This window comes from Ammospiza nelsoni, chromosome 4 (genome assembly GCF_027579445.1).
Source record: "Ammospiza nelsoni isolate bAmmNel1 chromosome 4, bAmmNel1.pri, whole genome shotgun sequence".
NCBI lineage: Eukaryota > Metazoa > Chordata > Aves > Passeriformes > Passerellidae > Ammospiza > Ammospiza nelsoni.
Genome location: NC_080636.1, coordinates 2252600 through 2269550, shown reverse-complemented (window position 1 = coordinate 2269550; position 16951 = coordinate 2252600). Strand labels below are relative to the sequence as shown.

Below are 16951 nucleotides of genomic sequence, written 5' to 3'. Positions count from 1 at the left end.
CCTCCAGCGACTGCTCCTCCTATGACTTGGGTTTGCCCTTGGGGGCACCGTTGGGCACCGCTGCGCTGTATTCCAGCTCGGGAGCGGTCTTGGAAAAGGTGGCTATGGAAACCATGTCTTCCCCAACATCCACCTGAGACCTGCGCCTGCACAGGAGCAGCTTCTTGAGGGCGTGCTGGAAGTCCCTGTTGAGGAAGGCGTAGAGCAGGGGGTTGATGGTGGAGTTGCAGTAGCCCAGCCAGGTGATGATCTTGAAGGTGCCGAGCAGCGCGGAGCTGGTGGAGTCGCTGCCCCTGGCCGCCAGCCACACGTTCAGCACGAAGTAGGGCAGCCAGCACAGCACAAACACGGAGATGATGATGCTGATGGTCCTCGTGGCCTTGTTCTCCAGCTGCAGGTGGTTCTGCCTCTTGCTGTTGGGGTGGTAGTGGATCTCCAGCGTCTGGGACATGATGCGGGTGGCCTTGAGGCGGGAGGCTCGGTAGATGAAGAAGTACATGCTGCACATGACCATGAAGGGGAGGAAGAAGGCCAGGGCAGAAGCCACGATGGCAAAAACCCAGTTGGTGACAAAGATGCATTCCCTGCCCGCATCAAAGTCCACCCCGGGGATCTCATTCCAGCCTCGCATGACGGGAAGGAAGGAAATGAGGGAGGAATACACCCAGACCATGCAGGTCATCACGATGCATCTGCAAAAGGAAAGAGGGAGGGAGGGTCTGAGTAATTTTGGGCTGAGAACAAGCAGTACATTTCAATCCCCATGGTAACCTGTGTGGGATACCGCTGCTGAGCAGTCCAGCAGGGCATGCAGAAGGGAAAAAGCTGGACTATAACCAGTCCAGACTTGTGTATCTCTAACAACTGGGTAATTGGTCTGTAGTCGACAGAATTGGAGTCAGCTCAAGGAGTGCTCAGAGCTGGCTGAGCAAAGATGAGGTTAGGTTTCACACAAGATGTTTGTTAGTATTTGAAACAACAGCACGTAGATATTTTTGCTTTCAGCTTTAGTACCTGGCCATTATCTCACCCTGTGGGGCCTGATGAGGATGGAGCTGATGGACACCAGATGGCAGAATCTGCAAGGGGGGGACACAGAGCCCCTTCCTCTCTTTGCCTGTGATCCACAAATCACGCACAGCAAGAGTGAGAGTGGGGAAAACGTGCCTGAACCCACCCTGTAAAGCACTCCACTGCTGCAGTGTCCTCTCTGCCCTCCCTCACATGACTTTCCCCACCCTGCAGTCCTCATTTCACCCTTTCACATGAAACCCTCATGGGAGCTCAGGAACTCTCCTTGTTTTCCCTGAATATCACTTCAGAAAAGATGGTGAGTTTAAGAGGGAGGACTACTGCTACATGCATCCTTCTGGGTCTCCTTTCACCTAGTCCTTAAAGTCCTTCCCCATCTCTGCAAATGTTTAAGGCCAAGGCTTGAGCAACTTGGCTCAAGTGCTAGTGGAAGGTGTCCCTGCTCACAGCAGGGGGATGGAACAAGGTCATTGTTAAGGTCCCTTCCAACCCAAGCCATTCTCTGATTCTATGAAATTCCCGTCAAATGACTGCGCAGGGAAAAACCTGTAGGCCCATCTCAGCCCATATCACTGGTTTCTACCCCATTTTGCAACCCTTCCTTAGCTGAAAAATATTTTCCCTGGAGCACCATCCAATCCCCTCAGCTGCATCCACCTTGTTCTCTCCTACACCACATCAAGCATTTTCTGCAGTTTTAAATGGTGAGAGTTCCTTTCCCCACATCACTCTGCTTCTGGGCAGCACCTGAATGATCTGAGCTCATCCAGCCTCACATCAATGTAGGCTACTGTGGTATTTTCAGGATCCTCCAGATGGAGGAGGAATTGAGAATCTGACTCCATTATATAATATTATATATATTATATTATGTTATATATATTATATTATGTTATATATATTATATTATGTTATATATATTATATTATATTATATTATATTATATTATATTATATTATATTGTATTGTATTGTATTGTATTGTATTGTATTGTATTATATTATATTATATTATATTATATTATATTATATTATATTATATTATATCGTACTATACGAAAACTATACTAAATAATAGAGAAAGGATACAGACAGAAGGCTAAAAATTAATAATGAAAAACTCGTGACTCTCTCCAGAGTCCCAACACAGCTGGATGGTGATTGGTCATTAAGTCAAAACAATTCACATGAAACCAATCAAACAATGACCAGCTGGTAAACAATGTCCAAACCACATCCCAAAGCAGCAAAACACAGGAGAAGCAGATCAGATAATATTGCTTTCATTTTTCTCTGAGGCTTCTCAGCTTGCCAAGCCAAGTAATCCTGGCGAAGGGATTTTTCAGAAAATATGAGAGGGACAGGCCATGGCCAGTGACAGCCTGGAGGGAGCCAAAAGGAGGAGCAGCTGCACTCACCTGCCCCGGGACATCCTCCTGGAGTAGTGGCAGGGGGTGACCACGGAGCAGTACCTGTCCAGGCTGATGAAGCACAGCGTGACAATGGATGCGGTGCAGAACATGACGTCGAAGGAGATCCAGACTTTGCAGAACAGCTTCCCAAAGAGCCACATCCCTGTGACCTCGTAAATGATGCTGGGAGAGAAAACAGGTGGAAATCAGAGCTGGAGGGGCTCTTTGTGCAGCCCCTGCAGGTGTATGAGGCCAGGCTGGGGGAGCAGCCTGGTCTAGTGGAACGTGTTGCTGCCCAGGAAAGGAACAAGATGATCTTTAAGGTTCCTTCCAACCCAAACCATTCTGTTTCTATTTCCTTGTGACTGAGGAAATGCTGTATTTTATCACACAGGTACTAAAGGTGGGCAGCTCAGACAGCAGGGATTCATCCTCCAAGGACAACCCAGAAAAAGGAGCACCCTGTGGTATTTTCAGAGTCCCCAGGATGAAGGAGGAATTGAGAATCTGATTCCATGTACTTAGAAGGCATATATATTATATTATATTATATTATATTATATTATATTATATTATATTATATTATATTATATTATATTATATTATATTATATTATATTATATTATATTATATTATATTATATTATATTATATTGTATTATATTATATTATATTATATTATATTATATTATATTATATTATATTATATTATTATATTATAACCATACTAAAGAATAGAGAAAGGATACAGACAGAAGGTTACAAAGAATGATAATGAAAACTTGTGACTGCTTCCAGAGTCCAACACAGCCTGACTGGTATTGGTCATTAAGTTAAAACAATTCACATGAAACCAATCAATAAATTACCTGTTGGATAAACAATCTTCAACCACATTCCAAAGCAGCAAAACAGGGAGCAGCAAATCAGATAATATTGTTTGCCTTTTTCTCTGAGGCTTCTCAACTTCCCAGGAGAAAAATCCAGGGCAAGGGGATTTTTCCAGAAAATATGACAGTGACAGCACCCCACACCTAGAGCATGACTGAACAAGAGCAAAGCTGTGCTTCTTGCAGCCTAAGTGTCTTGAGAGAGGTGCTTTTCCCCACAAAGCTCCCCAAATTTACATCTGCACAGCTTTATTTATCGCAGCCTTTTCCCAGTGCCTGGCACAGCACAGTCTTTTATGATTTCTCCCCAATTCCTGGAGCATGGGACATCTCCGGGAAACTCACTTCACACCCCATCAAATGCTTCAAAACCAGGAAGGATTTCCACTCTTGGTTTAAAAAATACAAAACAACAGCCGAGGAGGAAGCCCATGCAGCCTGTACATTATGTGGCTCATAAATGCCTCAGCAAGGTAAACACAGCAGCAAAAACAGACACAGTACCAAAAATATTGCTAACAAAGTCAAGAGGGGCCTGTGAGAAGTGAGCAGTGAAGGAAGGAACATATGGCAGCTGTAGGAAGGCTGATGCATGTTTCTGTGGCAGTCACTGAGATGCCATTTGCTTCTTTCTTTCTCCAGCTTTCTGCAGCTCCCGAGGTGCTGCTGAAATCACCATTGTCAGGGAATTTAATGGGTAACTCCCTGGTCCTGCAAAGCTTTAATTATCCTGTAACTCCCCCAGTTGCTGGTAAAACACAGTGAGCCCAGGGCTGCTGAGCTGCAGTGCTCAGGTGTCCAGCAAGGAGGAAAGATTCACCCTGATGGCAGAAAGCAATGCCTGAGCTACATCTCATCACACCAGCTCACTAAATGGATTTGTGAAGGGTGTTCCAGAGCACAGCAACTGCTGTAGATGGGGACAGTGCTGCTCAAGGGTCCCAGCCCTCAGCAGCTCTTTGTCATGTGGGATTCCGTGCAAAAATCCAGGCAAGCTACAGCAGAGCCTGTCCCTACACCTTGGGCAGCATGGAGGATCCACAGCACGCTCATGGAAAGGTTCCATGGCTCTTTTACAGAGGGAAATGAGGCATTGAACTGGAGCACAGGTTCAGCTCTGGACTTAGGGGCTGCTCTGCCATTGCTCAGAGCCCTCCTGACCCCCAGAGATGCTGCAGGGCTATGGGGTGCCCTGGCCTCCCAGAGGGAGATGTGCTGCTGTGGGGACAGCCTTGCTCACAGATCCCAGGTGAGCAGGTGCCCAGTTCTCACCTGCACACACCTGGCCTGCAGACATCCTCACAGCGTGGGGAGATGGACACCTGACCCCTCTCCTCTGAGGTAAAAGGTCTCTGCAGCTTGGAAATGCTGCTGGAGAAGAAGAAGTTGTAAAAGGCAAAAAAAGCCCCCACACAATGAAGTCACCCCTGCCTTGCCCTTTTGCTTGCAGAGGAAAAGAATAGCTGGAAACATTCAGCCTGGAAATGACAGACTGGCTGGAGTACTCAGACAACGAGCCTAGCTCACTCCTGCAAACCAGCCAAGACAGGAACAAAAGAAAAATCTTACTCTTATGAAATTAAGACACCAAGGACAAATTTGTTTTTCCCTTCTGCCACATTTTCCTGAGCCAAACTGCCTCCTAAGATAATTTCTTTCCATTCCCTTTGGCACTTAATAACCTGCCAACCGAGGAGCAAACTGAGATCCAAAGGAGCAGCACAGATGTGAAGCCAAAGCAGTGGGAAAGTGTGGAACAACAGGAGCAGGGCAGGCCAAGGCTGATGGAGCCAGCAGGGTCCATTCCTCAGCAGGGCCCCACCAGGAGCTGCCAGGGATCCCCACCAGGCAGCACCAGGAGGGGCACAGAGCACCAGCCACGCTCTCATCTTTGCTGCCCCTTGTGTTTTTGTTCTTTAAGTAAAACATCACTGAAAGTAGATTCAAAATAGATAGAGGAAGATGTTTGTTACAGTGAGGATGCCCAGAGAAGCTGTGGCTGCCCCATCCCTGGGAGTGTTCAAAGCCAGGGTGGATGGAGCTCTGAACAACCTGCTCCAGTTGCCTGTGTCCCTGCTCAGTGCAGGGTTGGGTTAAATGACCCCTAAAGGTCCCTGCCAACCCAATCCACACTATGGTTCTGTAATTTCAGAACCTGAGCTTTAAGTTCATCAAGCACAGAATCTAAGTTAGTAGCAAAGGTCTTTCTAAAAGAACATCATTAGCTGCTTTTTTTTTCACCTGATACTATGACCTTTTAACTCAGTTTGTAATTGCTTGTTAGGACAATGTTTTTCAGTGCCAAATTCAAAGAAATAGGCAGCCCAATGAGAACTCAAGCATAGAAAATGGAAATAGTTCAGCTTCCTCATATTGCCCCATGAACTCAGGGTGCAGCTCCCTGATTTACACAAACCTCTGGCTGCTTTGCAGGACAAGACAGCCAGGACCACAAGCCAGCTGCTTTCTGCTTTTGTTTCACTGTTTTAGCCAGGTAGTGAAGCTCCCACAAATATAAACCTCGTGCAGGGACACCTGCCCTCTCCAGAGCCTCTTCCTCCATGAAATGTAGGGGAAGCCTAAATTACCCAGCTTATCTTGAATAAATCCCTTACATCCCATATGCAGGGCTGGTCCTGGAAGGGGGAGCAACGACTGGAGCTCCACATACAAAGCTGGAAATCAAGTTCAGATCAGCAGCCAGGGTCCCTGCGTGGCCAGCAGGAAAAATCCCCTTGGAAATTATGTCTGCGTGCATGACAAGGGATTATAACACAGAGCAGAGACAGGGAAGCACACACAGCCACCAGCCCACAGCTCAGCCCTTTGGAGAGCCCAGCAGGTGAATCCCAGCCCTGCTCTGTGGTGCTTGTGAGGGGCTCCAGGGCGAGGGAAGAGATTAATCTGACTCCATGTTCTCAGAGGGCTGATATATTAATATTATATTTATATTATATTATATTATATTATATTATATTATATTATATTATATTATATTATATTATATGTTATATTATATATTATGTTATACTATATTATGTTATGTTACACTATATATAATATTATATTATATTATATTATATTATATTATATTATATTATATTATATTATATTATTATATCATATCATATTATATTATATCATATAATATTATTCATACTATACTAAAACAATACTAAAGAATAGAGAAAGGATACAGACAGAAGGCTAAAAAATAATAATTGAAAACTCATGACTCTCTCCAGAGTCCCGACACAGATGGATGGTGATTGGTCATTAAGTCAAAACAATTCACATGAAACCAATCAAACAATGACCAACTGATAAACAATGTCCAAACCACATCCCAAAGCAGCAAACACAGGAGAAGCAGATCAGATAATATTGCTTTCATTTTTCTCTGAGGCTTCTCAGCTTGCCAAGCCAAGTAATCCCGGCGAAGGGATTTTTCAGAAAATGCCACGGTGACATTGCTCAGGGGAAAAGGACATTTGTGCTCCTGTGCTCCCAGGCATTCCTCACCTGAAGGGCATCACCAGGCAGGCCACCAGGAAGTCAGCCATGGCCAGGGACATGATGAACATGTAGGTGACCGTGCGCAGCCTCTTCTCCACCACGGGGCACAGGAACACCACGGTGTTCCCCAGCAGTGTCACCACGTCGATGAGGGTGAGGACGAGCCCCACCAGCACCTCCTGGAGCCCAACCCCTCCCCGTGCCAAGGAGGAGGCAGCAGAGGAGAAATTGGAGAGCCAGGATCCGTTCCTGTCCGTCAGCATCTTCCCGCTGCTAAAATCTGAAAATCTAAAAGGGCAGAAGCACAATTACCTCAATGATGGTTTGTAGGTGTGGGAAAGGGAGGTTGGAAATAATATTTATGCTTCATTTTCTCCAGGAAAAATCCACACACCCTGCTGTGGCTGTGTCCTGGGTTAGCAGCCCATTAGAAGTGTCTGAAATCCTGAGGGTGAGATAAATGTGAAGCATTGACTGAAGTCCTTCACAGCAATTAAAAGCTCTCCTGTGAATGAAAATGCATCATCAGATGAAGCATGAGACCAGGAAAAAAAAAATAGAAATGTACTGAGAGCAGAGAGAGGGAAAGAAAACAACTGAAATCAAAAAATGAAAGCGGCTGGGCTAAATCCCACTGAACAGCATGCCAAGTCCACATAATGTGGGGGCTGGAACTAAATGATCTTTGAGGTCCTTTCCAATCTAAACCATTCTGTGGCTCTATTCTCATCACCATCTTTGTCACCCCCAGAGCAGCTGGGGCTGCTTGCCCAGCCCCACTGCTCAGTCTGTGCCGTGCCCTGGGTTGTCCTGGTGCTGTTTCACACTCTGAATTTTGGGGATTTTTTAGTGCCACAGCTCCATCCTCCAACCTGAATGGCCAAGCAGGGCTGCCAGCAGCTGCACAGGGAGCAGAAGTGTGGAATCACAGAATGACTTGGGCTGGAGGATCATCACCCTGAGGTGTCTCAGGTGCAGCCCTGACCCCACAGTCAGGTTCCCTCTGTGCCCAGATGGGAGGTGATGCTCCCAACTCCTTAATTGGGGATTTTTCTGTGGAGGAAATCCACATGTTTGTGTCCACAGCTCAGTTCCCAGACTTTACAAAGTGGTGTCACAGGTAGGTGGGAATGATGCCCTGCAAAAACTCCAGCACTTCAAAGCTCACTGGTGTAGCTGAGGGAACACAAAGACAAAACTTGTGGGGAAAAGAGAGTTATAGAAATATTTCCTGATGAAAAGTTGCTATATTTAAATATCATCACTTCTCCTGTGACCAGGATCTGCTTCCACAGGACCCTCAGGTGAATCCACATCTTCTGAGTGCAGTGTGAGGGTGGGCCTGGATAACATCCCTGTAGCCCAACTTGCTTCACCTCACAGGGACCAGACTTTGTCTTAGGATGGGTGTAAGAACAAGGCAGCAAAATGTTCCCAACATCTCCTTGTCCTTCCTGCAGCCTATAGTCCAGAATTACCTCTTAAGATGGTTTCAATGATTTCTGAATCATGAAATTGTCCTGCTTCCCCTCTGGCCCAGCAACCTTTTAGCATCCATCACCTCCTACAGCAACAACTTCCACAGCTCAGCTCTGCACCCTGCAAAGAAACACCTCCTTGTGTGGGAATCCATGAAATCAGAGGGGTTTGGGAAAGCTGCAGAAGGCAGCCTCAGAGACAGCAGAGCTGTGATTAGAGATGAGCAGCAGCCATGAGATTTGTCAGCAGAAAAAATATGTAAGTAGAAAAGTAGGGACAAATAGAACAATGGTCTGTGTATTCACACTTGTCTAGAACAACTCCCTAAGCTGCAGAAGCGTTTATCTAGTGAGATATTAGGAAGTTCTAAGCTTGATAATGGAGCTGTGTGCATTGTGTTTGAAGGCTCACAAGCAGGTGTTGTATTCAAAATAAGCAAGCATTGTTTAACCAAAGGTACCTGTGCTTATAGTGGTTGGATAAATCTACTGTCAATGTGCTTTTGCTTTGTGTGATTGGTCATAAAGCTTTTAAAGTGAGTCTGTAAATATCACCATTTCATGATTCACAGTCTCTAGAACCCAACATATCCCAACCCCTATCATCCCTGTGAAGAGCATCCCTGACCTCACTGTGAAAAATGCTTTTTTTATGATTGGCTTTTCACAAATATGAAAATGAATATTATATGTGTTCTGTTAGAAAGTTATGCTGTATTAATTTCCTTAAGTAGTGCGTTGAATATAGTTTTAGGTTATAACATAAGGTTAAAATAGAAACTATCCTATGTAAGATACTGCTTTTAAAGAGAGGACTCGCACTGAGATAGCAGGCACAGGACACCTGAATCTTCCAGAGAATAAGAATTTATTGCTCCATTATCAGAAGAAATGAACTTCTTCCCACCTTGCTCAGCCCTGACGATGCTGTCAGGATTCAGAGGAAGAAGCTGACACCAGACAGAATCCTGTGTTTGAATGGAATTTATGCATCATGTAAGAGGTGTATGAATATGCAATAGGCTGTTGCTTTTAAGGGTTAATCCTCTCTTAACGTGGGTCCCTTTTCAGGCTTATTTTGCCCAGAAAGAGGTACCAGGACTGTGTGTAAACTCTTTGTTCTTATTGTCTCATATTGCCCCAAATTCTAATTGTCCAAATTATAATTACTCTAATTATATTACTATTTTTATAACCATTTTACTACTATTAAACTTTTAAGATTTTAAAAACGAGTGATTGCCGTTTTTCACACTCACCATGCACTTACGCTGCCTACATGTCACCTTTCAGACAAGTATTTTAATGTGGGAAATGGATTTGTAGATCTCTAAAAATCCATTTCCCACATTTTTTCCACACAGGGAACTTTCTTCTTAATTCAGGGCTATTACATGTCCTTAAAAGCCCTCACCATGAGGGATTATACTGAAAACATTCCAGAATTCCTACATCACCCAGGTGTTTCTTTTCCACCTGCTGAGCTCTTCCAAGCATTCCTACACAACTGTGAGGCTGGGCTGCATTTTCTGAAAGCAATAGTGCCCTTGTTCTTGGATGTAATTATGTGCTCATGCACCAACTCATCCTTCAAAATCCTCAGCTCCATTCCCTGACTTCTGTTTATACGATGGATTTAGTGGTTTCCTTTCTTTCAAGTAAAAAATAAAAAAAAAAATTAAAAACAAAATTAAGAAAAGAGTCAAGCTGTCTAGAAAAGAAAAAATAAAGAAGGAAAACCCTTCCTCATTGGAGCTGGGAGCCACTGGCTGAGACCTGAAGCTCTGCTGCTCCTCCAGCACTGAGAATAATCAGGTTTTTTGGACATCATGTCAGGCAGCCCCCTGGGCCAGCACTGCTCAGTCTGCAGGGTGTCTTAAGTACCTCAGTCCTAATGAAAATATTCCTTGGACAACATTCCACATCCTGGTAACACCCCATAAAAATAAAATAAAATAAAAAAATCCAGTCTCCAGCTCTCCCACAATTGCCAGGAGAGAGGATAATAATGTGTGCCATTCTTCCTAACTGCTCCGCCGAGGGTGGCATCAGGCTGGAGGAGCTCCTGTGGAACAGCTGGGTTTCAATGCAGCCACATTTCCTGGCAGAACGGATTGTTCAGGCTGTTCTCCTTCCCGTGTGTTCCACACAGACAGCTCGGGGACAGCGGGATGGGAAATGCACATGGACAGGGATGGGAAATGCACAGGGACAGGGGTGGGAAATGCACAGGGACAGGGATGGGAAATGCACAGGGACAGGGGTGGGAAATGCACAGGGACAGGGGTGGGAAATGCACAGGGACAGGGGTGGGAAATGCACAGGGATGGGGGTGGGAAATGCACAGGGACAGGGGTGGGAAATGCACAGGGACACGGGTGGGAAATGCACAGGGACAGGGATGGGAAATGCACAGGGACAGGGGTGGGAAATCCGCAGGGATGCAGCTGGGGAATCCACATGGACAGGGATGGGAAATGCACAGGGGACAGGGGTGGGAAATGCACAGAGATATGGGATGGGAAATCCACATGGACACAACTGGGAAATCCACATGGACAGGGATGGGAAATGCACATGGACAGGGATGGGAAATGCACAGGGACATGAGTGGGAAATCTGCAGGGATGCAGCTGGGAAATCCACATGGACACAGATGGGAAATCCACAGGGACAGGGGTGGGAAATCCACATGGACACAAGCAGGAAATCCACATGGACAGGACTGGGAAATCCACATGGACAGGGGTGGGAAATCCACATGGACAGGGATGGGAAATCCACAGGGACAGAGGTGGGAAATCCACAGGGATATGGGTGGGAAATCCACATGGACATGGCTGGGAAATCCACAGGGACAAGGATAAGAAATCCACAGGGATATGGGTGGGAAATCCACATGGACATGAGTGGGAAATCCACAGGGACAAGGATAAGAAATCCACAGGGATATGGGTGGGAAATCCACATGGACATGAGTGGGAAATCCACAGGGATATGGGTGGGAAATGCACATGGACAGAGGTGGGAAATGCACAGGGATGGGGGTGGGAAATGCACAGGGACATGAGTGGGAAATCTGCAGGGATGCAGCTGGGAAATCCACATGGACACAGATGGGAAATCCACAGGGACAGGGGTGGGAAATCAACATTGACAAGGGCGGGAAATCCACATGGACACAAGCAGGAAATCCACATGGACAGGGGTGGGAAATCCACATGGACAGGGGTGGGAAATCCACAGGGAAATGGGTGGGAAATCCACAGGGACACAGCACATGGCCACACGGGAGCCAGGCTCCAGAACGCGCCTCTCCAAGGGCCATTCCCTGCTCCACAGCCATCTTCCATCTCATCTCCCACACCTGCTGGTCTCCTCACACCTCTGGCACCTCGACAAGATCTGGAAAATGCCCTCTGACCCCACCTGGAGTTGACCCTAACCAGTTCAAACACTTGAGCACCACCCTATGAACCAGAAGTTCTCCAAGGAGAGCATGCAGCATTAGGATAGGCTCCTGAACAGGAACAGCAAAACATCAGGTTTGATGGAAAATCAGTGTTTAAAAAAACCCAAAAAAAAACTATGTCAAAAATTAAAGTTTAAAACATTCAGTCTCAGGTTTTTAAAAATCACTGTCAAATTTTTGTTCATGGGTAGATGAGAATGATGGATGAGAATTCTGGATGAATTATTTGAGGTTTTTTAGGTGTAACACCGAGACAAGAAGGTTTTGAAGTCACACCTTCCTGCAAAGAATGACTGCTCCCACACGGTCATTAAGTTTGTATCAGCCTTAGAATGACTCTAATTAAAGCAGATCATTACTCACAGTGCTCTGTGAACACACACCACTCTCAAACTTGGAGCAGAATTAGGACATGGTTATTAGAACTCCTCTTTGCCAGCTCTTTGTGCTCCTCAAGCACCATCTCAGCCTGGGTTAAAGGTCTGCTCCTCAGTCTGAAAAACTCACAGCAGCATTGTCCTAAATGCAGGACACATCCAGGAGTATGGCAGTGCACCAAACCAGATGTGTCCACACTCACAAAACCCCAGAGAAACACTCTTTTGTCACATTTTTTTTTTTCTTTTTATCAACACAAAGGGACTGAGGGACTGGAAATAAGGCTGTCTTTATTTGGCATCCGTGTCTCCAACTATAAAACCAAGAGATGATGGATTCTTGAAACTTCACGTTTGCACCTTGAACTCTAATTCAGGGTGCAAAAACAGGATCCTGCTGCTCCTGATCCCTTTTAAAAATCCCCTGTCAGAGCCCCTGGAATCTCATCCCCAGTCCCTGTCAGAGCCAAGCAGCCCAAGGTGGGTGTCTGGATCCTTTTGCCTCTGACTGAGAAGCCAACCTTTATCCAAAGTGTGCTAAATTAAATTAGTTAACTAAGAAATGCTGCTCTCAAACTGCCTGGAGAATTGTCATCACAGGGAACCCAGGGATGACACCACCTTAACCTCTCTGTGGAAATTATTGGGACAAATCAGGAAATGCCATCTTTCCCCACTTCCTCAGCTTAAAATATTGGAGCTCTTAAATACTCCTGAGAGCTGCAGCAGCCCCTGTGGTTACACTGCTGGGATAGCCCAGACTCTTTGTACATCAGTCCTTCAGTCTTTCCTGTAAGAGAAACCTTAAACCAAAGGGATAAATGCCCAGTTGTACCATGATGTGGGATCTTCCCAGTTTCCCTGGGGATCTCAGATGCTTTAGAGTTTTCACTGGTCTTTTTGTTGTTTTGGATTTTTTGGTTTTGTTTTGTTTGGGGTTTTTTTGTTGTTGTTTTTTTTTGTTTGGTTTTTTTTGATTTTATGGTTTTACCTCCTTTCAAAAAACCGACGGGTTGGATTCTGCTCTGAGGCTGCCTGAGCAAAGCAACTCCACCATTTCTGCTCCCCTTCAACATCCAGAAAGTTTGACCTAATGTATTCAGCAGACAAATCCCAAGCTAAAGGTTAATTTCATCAGTGAAAGGCGTATTTTGATGGCAAGAGAGGGAGAAAAAAACCCCCAACTCTGCAATCTCAAGGCTGACTGCACTTGAAAATCTTAGAGCAATGATGAAAACTGGAAATATATTAGTGGGAATTACTCGCTGCCAGGCTCTGCTGCTCTGCTGGATCAGGCACAAACCAGCAGGGAGCAATGCCTGCCCCAGGACCTCACACACCTTTCCTTCCTCCTCTTCCTCCTCCTCCTCCTCCTCCTCCTCCTCCTCCTCCCCATGGGAAAGCGGCAGCGCTCGGTGATTGCTGAGCAGCGCCAGCTGTTCGTCCAGCTGTGGGAGGCGGTGATAAAGGAGGGGAAATGCCTGGGGATGCTTCCACCAGTGCAGCACGCACTCGGAGCAGCAGTGACCCTCCTTCCCTCTGCACTGACCCTCCTTCCCTCTGTCCAACTTTCCCCTCGGAAGGACGGCGTTTACCAGGGCACGATTTCCTTCCACCCCCAAACCCGCGCTCCTGCAGCCTCTCGGAGAGCCGCGGGGTTGGGAACACAGCGAAACCCAATAAACCACAATAAACCACCATAAACCACAATGAACCACAATGAACCACAGTATCCTTACCTCGGGAAGCGTCGGCCGAAGCCGCCCCGCGGTGTCCCCAGCCCGGATCCCTCCCCGGGGAGCTGCTGCCAGCCTGGCTGCCTGGGGATGGATGCTGGTTCCTGCCCCGAAGCGGGATAAAATCCTCATCCACAGCTGGCACCGCGTTTGGGATCGCCCGCGGCAGACGGGAGCGCTCCTGCTCAGCCACGGCAGGTCTGCCTGCCCCGGGAGACATCGCAGCAATAAAACTCGAGGCGAGGGCAAAGCCGCGCTGCAAACACGGGGGTGCTCATGGTGCTTATCGGGAACTGAGCCGGGGTGCCAAAACCCCAACCCTGGGTGCCAAACCCCCAAACCCTGGGGTGCCAAAACCCCAAACCCTGGGGCGCCAAAACCCAAACCCTGGGTGCCAAAACCCCAGCCATAGGGAGGAAAAACCCCAAACCCTGGGTGCCAAAACCCCAACCCTTGGGTGCCAAAACCCCAGCCATAGGGAGGAAAAACCCTCACCCTCTGGGGAGCAAAAGCCCCAACTCCTGGAGTGGAAAAACCCCCAATCCCTGGGGTGCCAAAACCCAAACCCTGGGCAGACAAACCCCTCACACTCTGCGGAACAAAACCCCCAACTCCTGGAGTGTAAAAACCCCAATCTCTTAGGTGCAAAACCCCCAAACCCTGGGGTGCAAAACCCCCAAACCCCTGAGTGCAAAACCTCCAAATCCCTGGGGTGCAAAACCCCCAAACCCTAGGGGTGCAAAGCACCAAACCCTTGAGTACAAAAACCCCAAACTCTGGGGTGCAAAACCCCCAAACCCCTGAGTGCAAAACCCCCAAACCCTGGGGTGCAAAGCACCAAACCCTTGAGTACAAAAACCCCAAACCCTGGGGTGCAAAGCACCAAACCCTTGAGTTCAAAGACGCTACACCGGGGTGCAAATCCACAGCCCCGGGTGCCAAACCCACCCTTCCTGGGGTCAAACCTCTTGGGGTAAAACCCCCAAGCCCCAGGGCAGCAAAACCCCGGCCCCAGGTAGGGCAAAACGCCGAGGATGCTGCGGAGCATCAGCCCGGGGCAGCGGGGCTGGGGATGGGCAGAGGGGATCTGTGGTGGAGGTGGGGAGGAAGAGGAGGGAACCCTTCCCGAGGGGGAGACCGCGTTCGAAGGGGCTCTCCTTTGGGCAGAGGGCTCAGGACGTGCTTGGGGCAGCCACAACAGAGCGGGGTCCCACCCGGAGCGGGGAGCGGCAGCGGCAGCCCTGGCCGGGGAAGGGAGTCGGGATCTGCCCGGGGATGGGGATGGGGATGGGGATGGGGATCAGGATCAGGATGGGGATTCCGCAGGCAGCACTTACCGAGGCAGGCAGAGGAGCCGCCCCCTCTCTCCTCCGCCCCGCAGCGCCCGCTCCTCCCGCTCCAGCCGGGAATCCTTCCTTCCTTCCCCCGGGAAACGGGGCTCGGACAGGGAATCCTTCCTTCCTCCGGGAAACGGGGCTCGGACAGGGAATCCTTCCTTCCTCCGGGAAACGGGGCTCGGACAGGGAATCCTTCCTTCCTCCGGGAAACGGGGCTCGGACAGGGAATCCTTCCTTCCTTCCCCCGGGAAACGGGGCTCGGACAGGGAATCCTTCCTTCCTTCCCCCGGGAAACGGGGCTCCAGCCGGGAATCCTGCCCTTCCTTCGGGAGATGGGGCTCCAGCCGGGAATCCTTCCTCCTTCCCTTCGGGAAACGCTGCTCTCTGCTCTCCCGCTTCCAAACCAGCCCTCCCCACTCCCCCTTCGGCAGCCGCGGGTGACCCGATGCATGAAAACAACAACAATAATAATAATAATAATAAAAAATAAGAGGCGTTCCGTGGGTTTGGCTGCCCTGTTGCCAAACAGGGTGGTTTGTTCACAAACTAAACGGGAAAAATCCGAAAAATCCCGGGCTGGGAAAAGAACCTGGGGCAGGAGGTTGGTGAGATGTCCCCTGGCCAGCCCTGCTGTGCCACTCCACGAGGATGGGAGGGTTGGGGTGGATTTGGGGAGGGCTGGGATGGATTTTGGGAGGATTGGGAGGGCTGGGATGGATTTTGGGGAGGGCTGGGATGGATTTTGGGAGGATTGGGAGGGCTGGGATGGATTTTGGGGAGGGTTGGGATGGATTTTGGGAGGGCTGGGCTGGATTTTGGGAGGGCTGGGAGGGCTGGGGTGGATTTTGGGAGGGTTGGGATGGATTTGGAGAGGGCTGGGATGGATTTTGGGGGATTGGTAGGGCTGGGATGGATTTTGGGAGGGCTGGGATGGATTTTGGGAGGGTTGGGAGGGCTGGGATGGATTTTGGGAGGGCTGGGATGCATTTTGGGAGGGTTGGGAGGGCTGGGATGCATTTTGGGAGGGCTGGGATGCATTTTGGGAGGGTTGGGATGGATTTTGGGAGGATTGGTAGGGCTGGGATGGATTTTGGGAGGGTTGGGAGGGCTGGGATGGATTTTGGGAGGATTGGGAGGGTTGGGATGGATTTTGGGAGGGTTGGGAGGGCTGGGATGCATTTTGGGAGGGTTGGGAGGGCTGGGGTGGATTTTGGGAGCTGGCAGAGGGTTCTTTAGGCTGAGCTGCCCTGGGCAGGACCAGTCCTGGTCCCAATCCCATTCTCGGTCCAGGCTCCTCGGGGAGCTCAGGGACAGAAAATGAGCCCGGCAAGTTCAGGTGTAAAAATCGGGTTCTTTGGGCGCTGGGGGAATGTCACACACAAAGGAGGGCGGGGGTAACCCTCGGCCATGGCTCCTGCCATAACACAACCTCCAAATCCCGCTCAAAGGCATCAGCTCTTGGCTCTGAACGGCTGCCATCAGCATGTCGGGCTCCTTTTCCATTTGTTTGCCAAAGACTGGTGCAAAGGTTTTGAAATTTGGCTTCACCCACCCCCAAAAATGACCCTGGAGAATTTTTTCAATGAGTTTTTCAATGGATTTTCTCTTGATCAGGGTTGGTGGAAAGTAAAGAAACTCAGATTTATTGACCTCTCCCTGGAATAGCTCAGCTCCTGGCTGGCAATCGGCCTCTCAGGTTTCAG

The 16951-nt window shown here is 48.4% G+C and overlaps 1 protein-coding gene across 1 annotated transcript; it reads right to left on the bottom strand.

The window, feature by feature from the left end:
• Positions 1 to 19: 19 nt before the first annotated feature.
• LOC132072083 (histamine H2 receptor-like) lies at positions 20 to 14131 on the bottom strand. The gene is made up of 5 exons (XM_059470080.1): positions 13915 to 14131; positions 7967 to 8024; positions 6855 to 7136; positions 2450 to 2626; positions 20 to 692 (listed from the first exon to the last, which is right to left on the bottom strand). The coding sequence occupies exons 1-5, from the start codon at positions 14129 to 14131 to the stop codon at positions 20 to 22; spliced, it is 1407 nt and encodes a 468-aa protein (XP_059326063.1).
• Positions 14132 to 16951: the final 2820 nt, after the last annotated feature.